A 16,269-nucleotide genomic window follows, 5' to 3' on the forward strand; every position below is an offset into this window, starting at 1 on the left:
TGGAAATTTGTCTTGTGACAGGAATTGTGGCCAGTGGGACCATGTCCAAGCAAGCACAGAGGTACCCAAATTAGTCACAACATGACCCAAAGTTCCTTCTATAGCCAGGGGAGTGAGAGGCATCTGAGGTGATTCAGAGGGTAGCTGGGCTGTCTTGCCCCATGCAGTTGCCTCTCTCTCTTCATTAACTGAATAGGTTCCCAGGGCAAAGATGCCCCTGATTTGGGCACATCAGTTTGGTGCTTGCATTTGAGTGTGATAGAACAGAGTGTCAGTTGTTTGCTTCTGTACTGCGTGCTCTTTGGACTTCAGACATCACTTTTGTTTGGATTAAATGAATGCCATACTCGTGTTGGCTGGCAATATCATCTCTCTTCTCCACTCTGGAACAATCTGTGAGGTTTAGATCCCACCTGGAAGAAAATGTAAGCAATCCAGATCTGTAAAAGCAGCTTGCTTTAGCCTAACAAGCCACTGAAATTTACTAGTGTGGATATAGTATTTAGTGATATTTAAAAAATGCAAATAGGAAAAACGTCACATGGAGGGATGGGAATCATCCCTCAAAACAGCAAGCTCCAAGTCCACACCTCCAACATCACCCCGTGGTACTTGTCTAAGACAAGAAGTTTAGACTGGGAAGGGACAAAGAGCCACCAGCCCCAACATCCAGCCTAGAAGCTTAGTATCGACTAATGCCTAGTAGGACAAGACATGGATGAAGGTTACCTGAGCATACGATGCCCGCATCTTCTCCATGATTACAATTATGGACTCCCCAAGGCCTCGCTGTACACTCAGAGAGGGCTGATTCTTTACCAGAGCATTTCACATCATCCAGCCAGATACGGCCAAAACCTTGCCCAAAATAAGCTGAACCTGGGGCGGACATGGCCTTCCCACAGCCCAGCTGCTGGCACACCACTGCAGCATCGCTCAAGTCCCAGCTGTCATCACAGATCGTCCCCCACTGCTGGCTATGAAGCACCTCAACTCTCCCGGCACAACGAGTGGGGCCATTCACCAGACGGACCGGAGGCACTTCTGGAGTACCTGCACAAAAAGCAACCAAAAAGGATAAATGCACATAAATACACTGCACCTGACACATTGTAGGGGACGAGTGCTAACCAGGCTGTCCCACGGATGAAGAACAGATGGCTAAAGAGGACACTTCAGGTGTCCATTCAGGGTTACCCCAAAGTCTATGTGGCTCTGCACTGCCTGCAGACTGGCAGAAATGTCCCAGTTACGTCTGGGAGTGGTATTTCAGTCTCCCAGCCAGTAAGACATGCTAATGCATCCCTTCCAAGCAGGCAGGTCTCAGATGGTTTGTTTGAATCACTGCCAATGCTACGGTGACACGGGACGCTGTGCCTGCTCTGAATAAATAGCAATCTGCTAGGCTGAGCTCTGAAGTAAAAAAGTAATGTAATCTACAGGCAAAACCCGTGCAATGGGAGCAATTCAAGAGCCTCCAATTAGGTGTCTTTTCCCATTTGAGGTGCGCTGGGGCATCCTTGCCATCCTCCAGCTGTCATGTTGGAAGGGTGTGTGTCTCAGCTCCAGGATCACATCAGCCAGCCCCACATAGATGTCTGCATACTGTTAGGTGTCTTATATAGCATTAGGTACCTATGTCCAGGAACATGACACATGCTCAGATAAACTGGGTCACATAAGTGAAGCTTCATAATGTCCATCAGGGAACAGACTGTCCAGTGCCCATATTCCTGAAACTTTCTTTTGGTCTTACACCTTTTACTCCAGTTACTGCAATATTCACCGTATGTGTTCTGAATAATTGGCTAGGAGAAAGCAGATTATGGTAATGTATATTAACAGACACTTAATCTTCCTCGAAAACTCTCATGGCTGGTAAAGCCAGCTGAATTGGACAATAAATGCTCTTAAAAAGCATCAGCCAACCCTTTCCTGCACTGAAGCAGTGTGCCAAATCAAGTTAGTCAAAAGAGGAGGTTAAAATCAGGTGTTTAACAAGGGTCTGTCCTGTCCATAGCTGAGAACCCAGCACTGGGTGACAGCATTTCAACCAGCTCAGCTGCAGGCATGTACTTTGCTATGTTCATGGTAGGGGAGATGATGCCGCTTGAAAGAGCACTGAGTTCTCCTGAAGTTTCCCAAAGCTTTTCATAGAAGGAAGGAGGGACTCCAGGAAAGCTCTGCTAGCTTCTCACTCAGACATCCCAGAAATGTAGAAAAGAAGAGCTAAAAGTTGAGAAAACAGGATGCCTGATTTTAAAGAAAATATTGGAATTGTTTAGGATTGCCCTGAAAGATTGTCAGACTAGGTTTTTGAGCCTGGATAAAGGTCTGCTGGTCTGACATCATAGCTGACCTTGCTTTGAGCAGGACATTGGTGTAGAGAACTCCCGTAGTCCCTTTAACCTGAACTATCCTATGAGCCTCCCAATTGCTTTAACAAAGCAAGAGGTTTCTTCAGGACTGCAGATTGCAAGAGACACTGGAGAGAAAACTGAAAAGACACTTAGATACAAGTGCTGCAAAGACATATTCAGTGGTTTCAGGTTTCTAAACTTCTCTATGAATCCTGAAATGGGACGTTTTATTGCTTTACCTGATGGCATGAAGTAAATTTCCCAATCAGCCAGATACCAAGACTTGCTGACAACACTGCTTAGTTTTAGCTGTGATCTTCATGTAAAAGTGTAGACTTAGTGGTGACTATACGACACCACAAGCCTGTACCTCAGCAGGAATGTGATATTTCTGGGACCTGTCCAGCCCTGGAAAAGTCTTGGAGCCTTTAGGAGCTGAGGTATGGAATACAAACCTTGATATAGCTATGAGCCTGGGGCTTGCTGATGGTAACTCCCTAATTCTGAATCAATGGGGACCACTGACCGTGGCCAGGGCCATGAGTGTTGTATAAATTACACAGCTATGCATTTATACACCATGGTGATTAATAGCACACACTAGGAGCATCATGAGCTCAGAGAAGACCTTCTGTTGAGGATGAAGACATTTCCCCAGCACACTTCCCCAACTCCATCAAGACTGAGACACAGATGGTGGTTACCTGAGCACACAACACCGGCATCTTCTCCATGCTTGCAGTTATGGGACCCCCAAGTCTCGGTCTTACACTCGGAGAGGGCAGCTTCATTCCCTGCACAATTCACATTGTCCAGCCAGATGGGGTCAGACCCTTGCCCAAAATGAGCTGAACCCGGGGCTGACAGCGCTGCCCCACAGCCCAGCTGCCTGCACACAACGCTGGCTTCAGCTCTATCCCAGTCGTCATCACAGATGGTTCCCCACTGCTGCTCATGAAACACCTCGACTCTCCCAGCACAACGATTCGGACCATTCACGAGCCGGATGGGAGCTGGTTCTGTAATACCTGGACCAAAACATAATTGCAAAGTATTTGTGGAGCCTTGCATGCTTCAGAGCTCTGTGCAGAGGGCAAAAACCCCTCCTTACAGGTGTCTTGTGCCAAAAAAACCTGTGGACGTGGATGTTGATCACCAGAGCATGTCAGCTTTGCTACCTTGATGAGGTGGCACTGTCTCACAGCCCATTTTGTACCTGCGGCAGATTACTGCTGGCAAGAGCTTCAAGGAGCTGAACTCTTGGCTCCGGGCCCCAGGGTAAGCTGTAGATTCCACCAGTGCCATCACTGGCTACACAGCACTCCTATTTTCTCCAGAGGTCAAGGATGGCCAGGGCAGCCTGTCCCCCTTGTTTTTCCTCCCCAAATCACCTTCCCAGGAATATTCCCCAGGAACTGTGGCACAGGTCTCTCCGTCACAATGCTGTGTCACTGTGATTTGGAGTGGAAAGTGCCCTTTACCTCATTACTCAACACAATCCTCCCACACATCGCCCACTGATGACACCCCACAGCACCTGGGCCTGCCTTCTCCCCACTTAGCCCATACTGCAGGTGGGATTTTAGCTACTAAATACACATGCCCATTTGGGGAGCCAGTTTATTCTGCCTGGTTTGCAGCTGATGCTCCAGAGGAGCACCGGGTCCTCTCTTGTATTCCCAAGCACTGTACAGGTGTCTTGGATCCCCTAAGAAATCTAAAACAGGATTGGATTCACTCCTTCTGTATCTCATCTAAAAGCAATATCATGGAAAAACATGTCCCCCAGGGCCACAGGCACCTCTTTCTGAAACATAGTCCCCATGCATGGCATAACAGTACCTGAGCAGACCACACCAGCATCCTCTCCGTGGTTACAGTTGTGGTCTCCCCAAGATCTTGCCTGGCAATCAGAGAGGGCATTTTCAGCCCCTGCACAGTTCACATCATCCAGCCAAATTCGCTTGGTTCCTGGTCCAAACCGAGCAGACCCAGGGGCTGAGACGGCTGTCCCACAGCCCAGCTGCCTGCACACCACTTGAGCATCTGTCAAATCCCAGCTGTCATCACAGACGGTTCCCCACTGCTGCTCATGAAACACCTCGACTCTACCAGAGCAGATATTTGAACCGTTCACTAGTCGGATCGGGGCTGGTTCTGGAACACCTGAACCAAAAAGGTAAGACCAGGTAAGTTTTATTCTGGCAAACAGGTTCCTGCTAGCCACATCAGCCAACACAGTGTGTACCCATTGGCTTAGTATGACCTACAGGGACAAGCAGCACGGAGGAAGAAAGTTCAGTGTCATTGTTTTCCCTCTTCTTGCCCCAAAAGTCAAGGAAAGATGCTGTCCAAAACTGAAGAAAGGAGATGTATTGAAGGATCTCACCCCCAAAATCTGAAGTCCTTAAAGCCTTCTTTCCCCCTCTGTCTTTGATTAGAAAGACACCTGCGCCCAGACAGCAAGTGCAAGAAACCCCACGGACTAAGGCAAAGGAATTAGCAAGAAAGACCTCTTTAGAGAACACAGCAAGAAAACTGGGGTATGATTCACCTCAGCTAGACTTGGAGCCCTTAAGCATAAAGTTCCAGGGTCTGACTGGCTTCCCTGAGCGCTGGTACCTGGTGCCATCTGAGATGCCCAGGGAATCCCAGACATCCCAATGGGATTGGCAGACTTGATGTAGGACTCAAGGGAGATTGGTGCCCTTCTGGACCTGCAATTAGATACTGGGTGGGATATAGTGGGACATCACAGATGACACTAGGCACCTATGTTTAGGCAGCTGAACCTCACTTTTACAACTCTGCTGAGGACCCTCAGTACCCTTTATAGTGAATGGAAGGAAAGGAGCACTGTTGGGTTGCAATTTCTTTAATCTGCTTTGGACATCTGCATCAGGATGGGCCAAATCCTGCCATTGACGGCACTGACTCAGTCCTCACTGGCTACAAAGGGACATCAGGATGTTTAATTAGGAGACAGGCACCTGCGTTTCGTCAGTGAATCCACAGGTTGTTTTCAAGATGTGGGCAAGCAACCAGATGAAAACAGTTTGTCTCCTGCAAGGGCAAGGCAAAAGTTCACCACTTCTGGAAGGTAAAATGATCGTATAGAGGATGAAGAAGAATGAATTAAGCAACCAGTCTTCTCAGAGGGATTTAAGGGATATAAAGGAGTGAGAGTGACACTCCACCATATCAGGCTGTTCTGAGAAAGACACGTATAAATGGGAGTGCTACGAGTTATACAAACCAAGCCTTCAGAGCTACTCAGCACTGGCAAAGCCTCAGCTGGCATAACAGACTAAAAGAAATATGCCCAACAGTTAAGGAGAAACCAGAGAAGAATGACAGGAATGAGGAGAAGCTTAAAAAAGTTCCTTCCTTTCCAGGAAGGAACTGGGAGGAGGCTGAGGAAACAGAAAAGGGATGTAACAGTCTCAACAAAAGGCAGATGCAAAGAATAAATGGTAGTTATGCCCTGCAAAAAGGCAAGAGGCTGTAGAATAAATTCCAGGTAATGACGATGAGTTCAAGGTTTCCTTCTAGTGGCAACAAAATGCAGTGCTGCAACACTTCGAGGAAATTTGTCTCAACCGTGGAGGTTTCAGAGAAAACGCTAGAAAAACATTGGTGAAAAAAGGTCTCATGAAAGTGGTTCTACCAAGTGAGGGAGGAGGAGAGGTAGAGTAAGTGGATTTCTGCAAAAATTTTTAATATTCTTATCTGGAAGAGGAAAGAGAGAGAAAAATGAGGAGCATATCTTGATTTTTCAAATGGGCTATGTTCATTGAGGTTGTCACTGGCAGCAGTAGAAAAGTCCAAGTGACCCTACACCCTCTCTAACGGGGCAAATCACACCAGTCCTGCAATGCCACCAGGTTTACTGGTAACTCATGTGGGAAAGAGTCCCAAATTTAAATTCTTCTGCACAGCCAGTGGCAGGCTCGACTGCAGCACCACAATGTTATGATTAGCTTTTGAGTGGGAAGGAGAGGGGTACACAGGTGGATTCACCCACATCCCTGTTTGAAGCACTATCTCTGCACAGTACTATAGTTTTAGAGTCACAAGACAGGAAGAGGGTACCCTATGGCATTTCAAACATCCCTCCACATACCACAGAAGTCAAGCAAGTGGTGACACAGGTGAGACTTACCCAAGCACACAACACCAGCATCTTCTCCATGCCTACAGTTATGGACTCCCCATAGAGTGGTTTCACATTTGGAGAGGGCATTTTCACTCCCTGTGCAGTTCACATCATCCAGCCAGATAGGGCCAGATCCTTCTCCAAAATGAGCAGAGGCTGCAATGGATAGTGCTCTCCCACAGCCCAGCTGTCGGCAAACAACTTCAGCATTGCTTATATCCCAGTAGTCATCACATACCGTTCCCCACTGCTGGCCATAAAAAACTTCAACTCTCCCACTGCAACGATTTGGTCCATTCACTAACCTCAGTGGAGCTATTCTTGGTATATCTGAAGAAAAAAACAAAGGCAGGGATAGATATACATTAAGTTGCCATTTGCCTGATTAAAAATAAGATAAAATCTATGTGAGCCTAAAGACATCCATGATGCATTTATCCAATTTCCTAATGTTGGGATATCTTCTCCAGTTCTTGTATTCAGAGCTAAGTGGACAACAGACTGCGTACCATATTCTGCAGTATATAAGTAAGAAATCCAAGTCAAGGAAAGCATGCAGCTTCTGTTTACAAGAACAGCTACACACACGCCAAAAAGAAAAACAAAAAACAGAGGAATTTTTAAGAGACCTCCACTATGATGAAAGAGACCTCACGACCCAGACTCAGGGCACTTCAAGATAGCGTGGTGGTACATAAATAGGGTGGTACATAAATACCCCTCTTGGTAATAGAAAACCTTCCCTGTCATGCAGACGGACACAGACAGTGGTTACCTGAGCACACAACACCGGCATCTTCTCCATGCTTGCAGTTATGGGACCCCCAAGTCTCGGTCTTACACTCGGAGAGGGCAGCTTCATTCCCTGCACAATTCACATTGTCCAGCCAGATGGGGTCAGACCCTTGCCCAAAATGAGCTGAACCCGGGGCTGACAGCGCTGCCCCACAGCCCAGCTGCCTGCACACAACGCTGGCTTCAGCTCTATCCCAGTCGTCATCACAGACGGTTCCCCACTGCTGCTCATGAAACACCTCGACTCTCCCAGCGCAATGAGTCGGACCATTCACGAGCCGGATGGGAGCTGGTTCAGTAACACCTGGACCAAAACACAATTGCAAAGTATTTGTGGAGCCTTGCATGCTTCAGAGCTCTGTGCAGAGGGCAAAAATTCCTCCTTTCAGGGCTCTGGAAGCCAACAGGGCTTGGGTCCATGATCTCTAAACTGGCACTAGATGTCTATGGCCTCACAGCTTGATCCCACATTCCTTGACTGGAGCTTTTGCAATAAATCAATCACCTGCAGAGTGATCATAAATGAGTACCCAGGTTACTTCCCTAACAGCAGAGCACTGAAATAGGGAAGAGCGAACGGAGCACTGGTGGAAACAGTGCATTTGAGAGTGCTGAGTCCTCACTTGTGAGCCTCTACAAGCCTGGCCATCAGGACTGGCTAACAAAGTTGGCAGCACCCTAGTCCCCATGAGATGTCCAGGGCCGTTGGCACTCTTCCTACAAATACAGGCCATCCCTCATACCCCACATTTCATGACATGCATTAGTGGTACCTGAGCATTCCACACCAGCATCCTCTCCGTGGTTACAGTTGTGGTCTCCCCAAGGCTTGGCCCGGCACTCATGGAGGATGGTTTCAGCCCCAGCGCAGTTCACATCATCCAGCCAAATTTGGCCGGTTCCTTGTCCAAACCGAGCAGAGCCAGGGGCTGAGATGGCTGTCCCACAGCCCAGCTGCCTGCACACCACTTGAGCATCTGTCAAATCCCAGCTGTCATCACAGACGGTTCCCCACTGCTGCTTATGAAACACCTCGACTCTACCAGAGCAGTGGCTTGAACCGTTCACCAGCCGGACTGGAAGCAGCTTAGCAAACCCTGTGTTGAGAAAAATGAAGACCTCAATTCTCTGTTGTATTTTGGTCTGTGCTGACAGGGTAGAGCACTGCACTGTGCTGCTCACTTCTGGGTTGCATCAGTCTGGCATAGACAGACATTGCTTATTTTTTCATATCAGCTCAGTAGACCCTTGCAGCAATTTCAGTCCCTTAGAGTGGTGGTCTCCATGGACATCTCTTGTTGACGAGCACCTACTAAAATCAGCCAGCTCTGTTTGAACTGTCATCAGAAGATGACAGTTATGCCTGCAGCCTGTTATTGTGGTGGATGAGGCTAGAGGGAGTATCACTGGGCTGGCTAGTTGAGTTGGGAAGGGACAGGGACCTGTGGACTAACACTGGTCCAGGAGCACCAGGTTGCCTTATGGTCTAGGCTGTGTTAAGGACTCTTAGCATCTGGAATCAGAATTCTGGTAAAGCAGAAAGAGTTCATTGAGGACTGCTAATATCAGATGCTGAAATTTTCTAGCTCTGGTGTTGGTGAACATCAGGTATCTCGTGCTGGGGACTATGAGACAGGCCAGACAAATCTCACTGGAGGTGCCTGTTTTCTTCACAGGTGTGAGGTTAACCCACATTGTTAGATTTATCATCTGCATTTTTCACATCTAAGGTCTGAGATATGAATCCCTCCTCCCCAGACTATGCAACTGCTGATGGGAACTGCTCAGGACTGGCTGGCCAGAGCAGTGGACTGGAAGACCTACAGGCATCCCTCACAGATGTATTTTTGTGAATCTGTGTGAAGGAAGAGGAACAAGAGAAAGAATGATGGTAGAGACCCTGAGCTGCCAGCCATGGATGGCCTGGGCAGTAGTTGACTTAACCAGCAAGAAGATCCCTCCTACTCCACGTGCTCTTCTCTGTTGCACTATGAGAAAGAAGTGCAAAATTATTGAGTTGAAGAGTAGCTGAGCTGAGAAAACACCCCAAAATGAGTGTTTCTTCTGTCTGCTATAGGAAACTGGCCTCCAGAAGCAATTCATGAAAAAGGCTTCCATGAGGAAAGAGAGGTCAGAATTGTCTACAGGTTTAGACTTTTTTTCCGAAGCACTTTTGAAGCACTTCGTGTCACTTTCTTTGGAAGACCTATTTGTCCTGAAGGACCTGGGCCTCAGGATCTGTTGGAAAGCGTCACCCACTAACAGCTTCCCCCATGACATGCCATGAGTGATGGGTACCTGTACAAACCACACCAGCATCTTCTCCATGGCCACAGTTATGGCTTCCCCAAGAAAGGTTTCTGCACTGGGAGAGAGCAGCTTCTGTCCCTGTGCAGCTGACATCATCCAGCCAAATGGGACCAGATCCTTGCCCAAAGTAAGCCCCATGGGGAGCCAACAAGGCCTCCCCACAGCCCAGCTGCTTGCACACCACTTCTGCCTCGACCAAGTCCCAGCCATCGTCACACACAGTTCCCCAGCGCTGGCCATAAAACACCTCGACTCTCCCAGAGCAGTGGGTCAAGCCATTCACCAATCGAAGTGGGGCGGGTTCTGCAAAGCCTACAGGGAAAAAAAAGGAAAAAAAAAAAAAAAATCAGGAAAGTAGCTGGTGCCGAGTCTGTTGTGTCTGTCCTCCACCTGGCAATGAACATAGCATCTCTCACAGTTTTGCATGGGAAAACATTGCAAAAAGAGGCAACACAAACACTTGCTCCACCATCACAGCATTCGATGTTCACCAATGGATTTTACAAGCTTAAATATACTTGGGATTGAAGAGGGCAAGCCCCACTCTTGCTTAAATGTGGATGTCCAGTGCTTTTAAGGTGCTCTAGCCTCTGTGTGCCATTGCAAGGGGTTTCAGGTCTGCTGTGTGTCTTGCTGCCAGCCCCTTATAGATGTCTTGTGAACCTTAACAGGCCCCAGAAATTGCTAGATACCTAGAGGTGCCATAATCACTCTCCTGCTCTCTCTTCAACCTCATGTTAATGCTGTTTTTATTCACAAGTCAATGAACAAAATGTGGATTTCACAATATATGAAGACCCTACAAACTTTGCAAAAGTCTGTATGTGGCTACAGAAGAAAGACACTAATTAGTACCTCATTACAGGAAAGGCAGATGGGAACCAACTCTTCTTCCAATGTTGTCCAAGCAATCAGCGTATTCATAATAACTGGCCCACCAGCAAAGGCCTAATGGTAAAGCAGCTGTGGTATATGCTGCCTCTTGCTTGACCAGACAGCTGGTGAACTGGGAAGGAGTAGGTGGCTCTGGGAATCATGAAGGGAGACTTGGAGGTGTAACCTCGGGGCTCTGGTTGCATGGGAGGAACTGATACTAATACACTGTAGACAATGTGGGCCATGGGAAGAACCTCACTTATTGCAAGAGTTTTTGGGGAACTTCAGAAGGAACTAAGTCTACTGGCATGAGGGTGGGATGGTGGGGCTGCCAAAGCCACTGATCTCTGCGGTGAGAGAGGATGCTCTACCAAGGCATCCACTGGCCATGTGCGTGGGGAGCCCTACAAATAACTCCTGCAGCACCGCTGTCTTTTACCAGTGGCTACTGTGGTGGTGGATTTTAATTAAGAAGAGGCAAGACCACTTTAGGGCTTAACAGTATGAATCCCTTTTTATCTTACAGTTCTCTTGAGTGTTGGGGTCAGCGCTGCTCCGAAGGGAACAGGGCCTCCTACAGCACCTCCAGCATCTCTCCACACCCCACAAAACCCACTCGTGTCACGCAGAGTGGCATTTACCTGAGCACACAACACCAGCATCTTCTCCATGCACACAGTTATGGCTTCCCCAAGGTTTTGCACTGCATTCAGAGAGGGCAGCTTCGGTACCATTGCAGTTCACATCATCAAGCCAAATGGGGTCAGGCCCTCGCCCAAAGTAAGCTGAGGAAGGAGCAGATAGAGCGGTCCCGCAGCCCAGCTGCTGGCATACGACTTCAGCATCAATTATATCCCAGTTGTCATCACAGACAGTTCCCCATTGCTGGCCATAAAGCACCTCCACTCTCCCAGCACAGCGACTTGAACCATTCACTAATTGCAGCTTAACTGGTTTTTTACTTTCTGCATTAAAAAAAGGAAAAAAAACAACAAGAACATGATATGGGATTGCATATGGAAAGATTGCCTAGAGATCAAAGGGAAGGAAAGATCTCCACTAGCACTGCCCAGGACTGTTCAAGGTAAAGGCTGATGAGGATCAAGTTCTGTATCTTCCTCTGTGGTTTCAGAGTTCATAATTAGAGAGATAAACAGCATAGATTGGGAATCCCTTATGAAATAGGACTGTGCAATTCCCACTGTGATGTTACTCCAGGGGTGGGAACTCGCTACAGGTCAAGGCACCCACATGTCTTGTAGACCTGTTGGTGTCTTCATGTGAGATGGATCCTGAAATTCTAGTTTCTCAATGACATCTCTGGAGCTGCTCAGCTGGCCAAATATCGCCATGTGATTCAATTGCCCAAATAAGCATCCAGCAGCATTTGTGATGCCATAAGTATTCCCCTTTAGAGTCTCCCTTAGGGCCTGTATCTATTCCCCTTTAGAGTCTCCCTTAGGGCCTGTATCTCACCTGCTAGGTTGTGAGATGACCCAGGGCATCTCTAATTGCACTTGGCAACTCTGTGTGGGAAGCTGACTCCACCCTAGGTTTCCATTGCTTGCAACAGGAGGACACCCAGCCCCAGTGGTGACACCTGCATTTAGACATACACATGTCTGGGTCTTAATATGGCCCTGAATCCCATTCCAGGTCCAAGAAGGGGATTTCCAGTTTGGAAATTTGGTTTGTTGTTCAGTGCTGAGTGGAGCAGCATTTGGGAAATACTGACCTGAAAGAGGGCAATGAACAGCCTGTCAACCTCCCAATCCTGTTTCTACCTCCTGGGGTTCATGGCCCGCTTGATTAAGCTTTACTCCCCAGTTAACCATGATGTAGAGGGGTAGGGCACACCTTCAAGCCTTCCCCAACCAATTCCTGGAGCTCAGCATTCATTAGCATCATGCTGTGACATCCAAGTTAGGACTGGCTCACAGAGAAGTGACCAACAATTGAATCTGTCATCCCAGTCCCAGTCTGGAGAATAAACACATCCACAGGGAGGGAGTATTGTCACAAAATACAAATGGAAAGAGGCCACATAAATGCTCAATTTCCCTGGCATACTTCAGCCATGAAATATGTCTATGGAAAACATGTGCGTCCCGGTGGGGATTCTTCAGTCTCCTTACCTGCTAAATTCATGGTGATGGCATAAGAGGCAAGAATAATGTGGATTGGGGAAAAAAAACAATGATGTCTGTTCTGCCCCAGTAACAGGATGAGCACAAACACCACCACCCCCACACACACTGTTTAACTGAGCTGGATAACGTTGTCCTTGGCACGGTACAGGCCACTGCCTGAAGCAGCCATCCCCATCCTGACCCCTGAGGGTAGCACTGATGGAGAAATAAAATTCTGCAAACAGGCCTAAAAAACATGCCTCTACACAGCACAGCCTCCTGGGGTCACAAGGGGAGGGGTGGAAACATGAGTTACCTGCGCACACAACGCCTGCGTCTTCTTCATGATTGCAGTTATGCTCTCCCCAGGGTCTGGTCCTGCAGGCAGTAAGGTCAGCTTCTGTACCGGTGCAGTTCATGTCATCCAGCCAGATACGACCAGTTCCTTGACCAAAGTGAGCCGAGCCAGGGGCTGACAGTGCTTCCCCACAGTCCAACTGCCTGCATACGACCATGGCATCGGACAGATCCCATCTATCATCACACACGGTTCCCCACTGCTGTTCCCAAAGCACCTCGAGCCGCCCCGCGCAGCGGCTGGGGCCACTTGCAAGTCTGATGGGAGCTGAGTTGGCAACACCTGAATCCCAAAAGAAGCCAAGGTGGAAAATGGGCATAAGTCAGGTTTTGACTGATAGTGGAGAACGTAACATCTTGCTCTTGCAGGAATAATGCCATTTTGGGTCTGTCTGGAGAAGGATTGCTGAAATGCTCACCACTGTTTTTTCCAGCAGGAACATTATAAGAAAAGCTTGATGGCTAATTAGTGGTGTAAATTTCTTGCACAGATGGTGTTAGGACCTCTAACACATCTCTGCATCTCTATAAGCAGCTGCAAGATCTTAGTCACCTACAACAGATCCGATCATGGGATTCCTACTAACATGTCTCTGCCAGACACACGCCAGATATTCAAAACCTTGAATGAGAACCAATCATTGCCAGCCACACAGCAGTCCCAACATGCCCCCCGACATGGTGTGTGACAGCTCCACACCACGGAGACCCTAGACTCTACCCTGCACGGAAGACGAGAGGAAAACCTCAGATTATGGTCCTTAGGAAGATGGTGGAGGTCCCTCCACACAACCTGAGCTTACTGTGGCACCATGGGGCTGAGATCATCCCTCCCCACCCTCATTGTGCAGCTCCCTGCTCCATGCACAAGACTGTGGCCATTCCTCCTGAGTTCTGCCACTCTCCCTGTATTGTGCAAGTTATTGAAGGAAGCTTTCAGGTCACTTCTCTGGGGACAAATTAGGGTATCCACATCCTTGTCCAAGATGCTTGGCAGAACTTTGCTATCCAGAGCTTGCTCACCCGGCGTCATGTGGAGCGTAGTTTGTTCACCTAAATGAAGGTTTCTAGTGCCATTTGTAGGCTTGCAGCCTCCAGAGCAGTAGTTGGAGTCCAGGATTGAGAAACTAGGGCAACTCCAATGTAGGCACCTACATTGAGGCAACTACCTACAGTCCGTAGGGTAGGATTCACCTCCCAGCTGCTGACAGTTGCAGTGTTGTCCATGCTAAACAACTGGACTCCCATACAATGCAGAAAAGAAGGTATTTCCAATCAACATCCATCCATAAGGGAGGAAGACTTGAGGTAGAGAAAGGCCTCTTTCCCGTTATGGGTATAAGGAAAATCCAGGCTACTGTTGGGATCTAAGCCTGGCAGAAGATGCCGAAGATCCCTCCTTACTCAGAAGGGCCCTGTCAGATGCTTAAACTGTGTCTACATCTTTCATCCTGGGTGCTGCTCCCCACGGCCTTTATACGCTTATATCAGAAGCTTTAGAGCAAGGGCTGCCATCTAAGGCTTGCCAGGTCCACCCTTCTATGCTGCTGGAAAGCATGGATATTTTTCTAACAAGCTTTAACTTCCCAGATCATCCTCCTTCATCATTTGCAGATCTGGCACAGCCTTTACTTCATCCTAGCCCCTGAAACAGCCTCAACTTGTAACAGATTTTGTTAAAAACCAACATCACTGTTTTAGGATAATCCTCATCCAATTCTTTTACTACTTTTTTAGTTTAAGTTATTGGATTATGCTGATTTGCAGGACACAAATGCAGCTGCACTAAGTACTGACTCTGACAGGGAGGCAACAGAGGTCTGCTACGCTTATTCACTCTTAGGTCCTGGCTCCAACACAGACTGTGACTCTAGGGTGGAGGAAAAAAACAGGACTACATTCTGGATTACACAGATCAGTCAAAGGAAGCTCTGTCTTTATGCTTGCATTTGTTTGTTCCCAGGGTTTGCCTCTGCATGTTTGCATTGTTAATGCCTCTAAATCTCTAGGTGACCTTCAGAAGCCAAACTATCAGCTCTACTGAAGTCTTTTGTCTCAGAAATGTCAAGCCCTTTTCCAGTGCCAGGGGTTAAAACTCAAGCTTTCTGGATCTTCAATCACTTATTCCAGCCACGAAACCCATTTCCTTGCCAAGGCTGGGGATACAAGAGGGGTCAATCCATCACGAGTCCCATTTATGGGGCCATATCCAGAACCCTGTTCTCCAGGAGCAAAGGAGAAAACTTACCCCAAAGACATGCCAAGAGGAAGAGCACAGTTTCCATCCTGGTTCCAGCAAAGGTAGCCAGGCTCCCACTGTGGGTAACCCTGGGTGGGAGAAGATTTCCCAGTGGTCCCATGGTACCAGCAGAGACTTTATACAATCCAGCTTCTGAAGACCTGGTTGGCAGGGTAGAGCAGGAAGATCGTCCTTCTAGAGAGACAGACTCAGTGGCTGGCTGGGGAAGCAGGAGAGAAGACAGTAAGGACCAAGATGGGAGGTAGATGACAAATATTTCTTACCCTGACTCCTCCCCTTAATTGGCCTCTCCCCCTTCACCCTCCAATGCTGGCCCCCTCCCTCCTGTTCCTTGCATCTCCCTATGCTACTTCCCTCCTCCCATGCTCCTCTGTTCATCAACATATTAAGGAAAAATAGCCCCTGCTAGAAAGCACTGTATCTTTCTTCCTCTGTTGTTTTGGCAAAAAGTAAACCATTTCTGGCACTTCTAAAACTGCCATTCTCCTGGCAGGACTAGCTTGTGAACAGGCAGTGCCCTAGGAAGTCTTCTTGGAGAAGGCAGGAGTGATCTCTGTGTCTGTCTGTTCCTCTGACTCTTAAATGCTCTCTAGGAATGAGGAGCATACGGAAAACAAGAAAACACTTTTTTTACTGTGAGGGTGCTCAAACACAGGAACAGGCTGCCCACAGTGGTTATAGAGTCTCCATCCTTAGAGATATCCAAAACCTGACTTAATATTGTCCATGACAACCTGCTCTAGCTGACCCTGCTTGAGCAGTGGGCTGGACAAGATAAGGAAGAAGAGGTCCCTTCCTACCTCATCAACTCTGTGGACTAACTCCTGCCTGAACTGGGGGACAGCGAAACACAGTCTCCATATAGTGGTGACAGGGAAGGGTCTCTTAGGAACTGGATGGGGCCACATTCATGAAGTCACTGTAAACCACTTGCAATAATGAGAACTTCAGGATCAAAGTGTGCAATGAGATACATTGTCCCAGGACAGGGACACAGCATGTGCAAGTAAGAGGTTGAAGTAGGGA

General features: G+C 48.0%; 1 protein-coding gene across 1 annotated transcript; it reads right to left on the minus strand.

Moving 5' to 3' along the window:
• Positions 1–402: 402 nt before the first annotated feature.
• Positions 403–15,268, minus strand: SSC5D (scavenger receptor cysteine rich family, 5 domains). The gene is made up of 11 exons (XM_010570086.1): positions 15,232–15,268; positions 12,943–13,266; positions 11,139–11,462; positions 9,610–9,933; positions 8,085–8,408; positions 7,292–7,615; positions 6,523–6,846; positions 4,203–4,526; positions 3,065–3,388; positions 730–1,053; positions 403–413 (listed from the first exon to the last, which is right to left on the minus strand). The coding sequence occupies exons 1-11, from the start codon at positions 15,266–15,268 to the stop codon at positions 403–405; spliced, it is 2,964 nt and encodes a 987-aa protein (XP_010568388.1).
• Between the last annotated feature and the right edge of the window lie 1,001 nt (positions 15,269–16,269).

This window comes from Haliaeetus leucocephalus, unplaced genomic scaffold (genome assembly GCF_000737465.1).
Source record: "Haliaeetus leucocephalus isolate CR32 unplaced genomic scaffold, Haliaeetus_leucocephalus-4.0 Scaffold287, whole genome shotgun sequence".
Lineage (NCBI taxonomy): Eukaryota > Metazoa > Chordata > Aves > Accipitriformes > Accipitridae > Haliaeetus > Haliaeetus leucocephalus.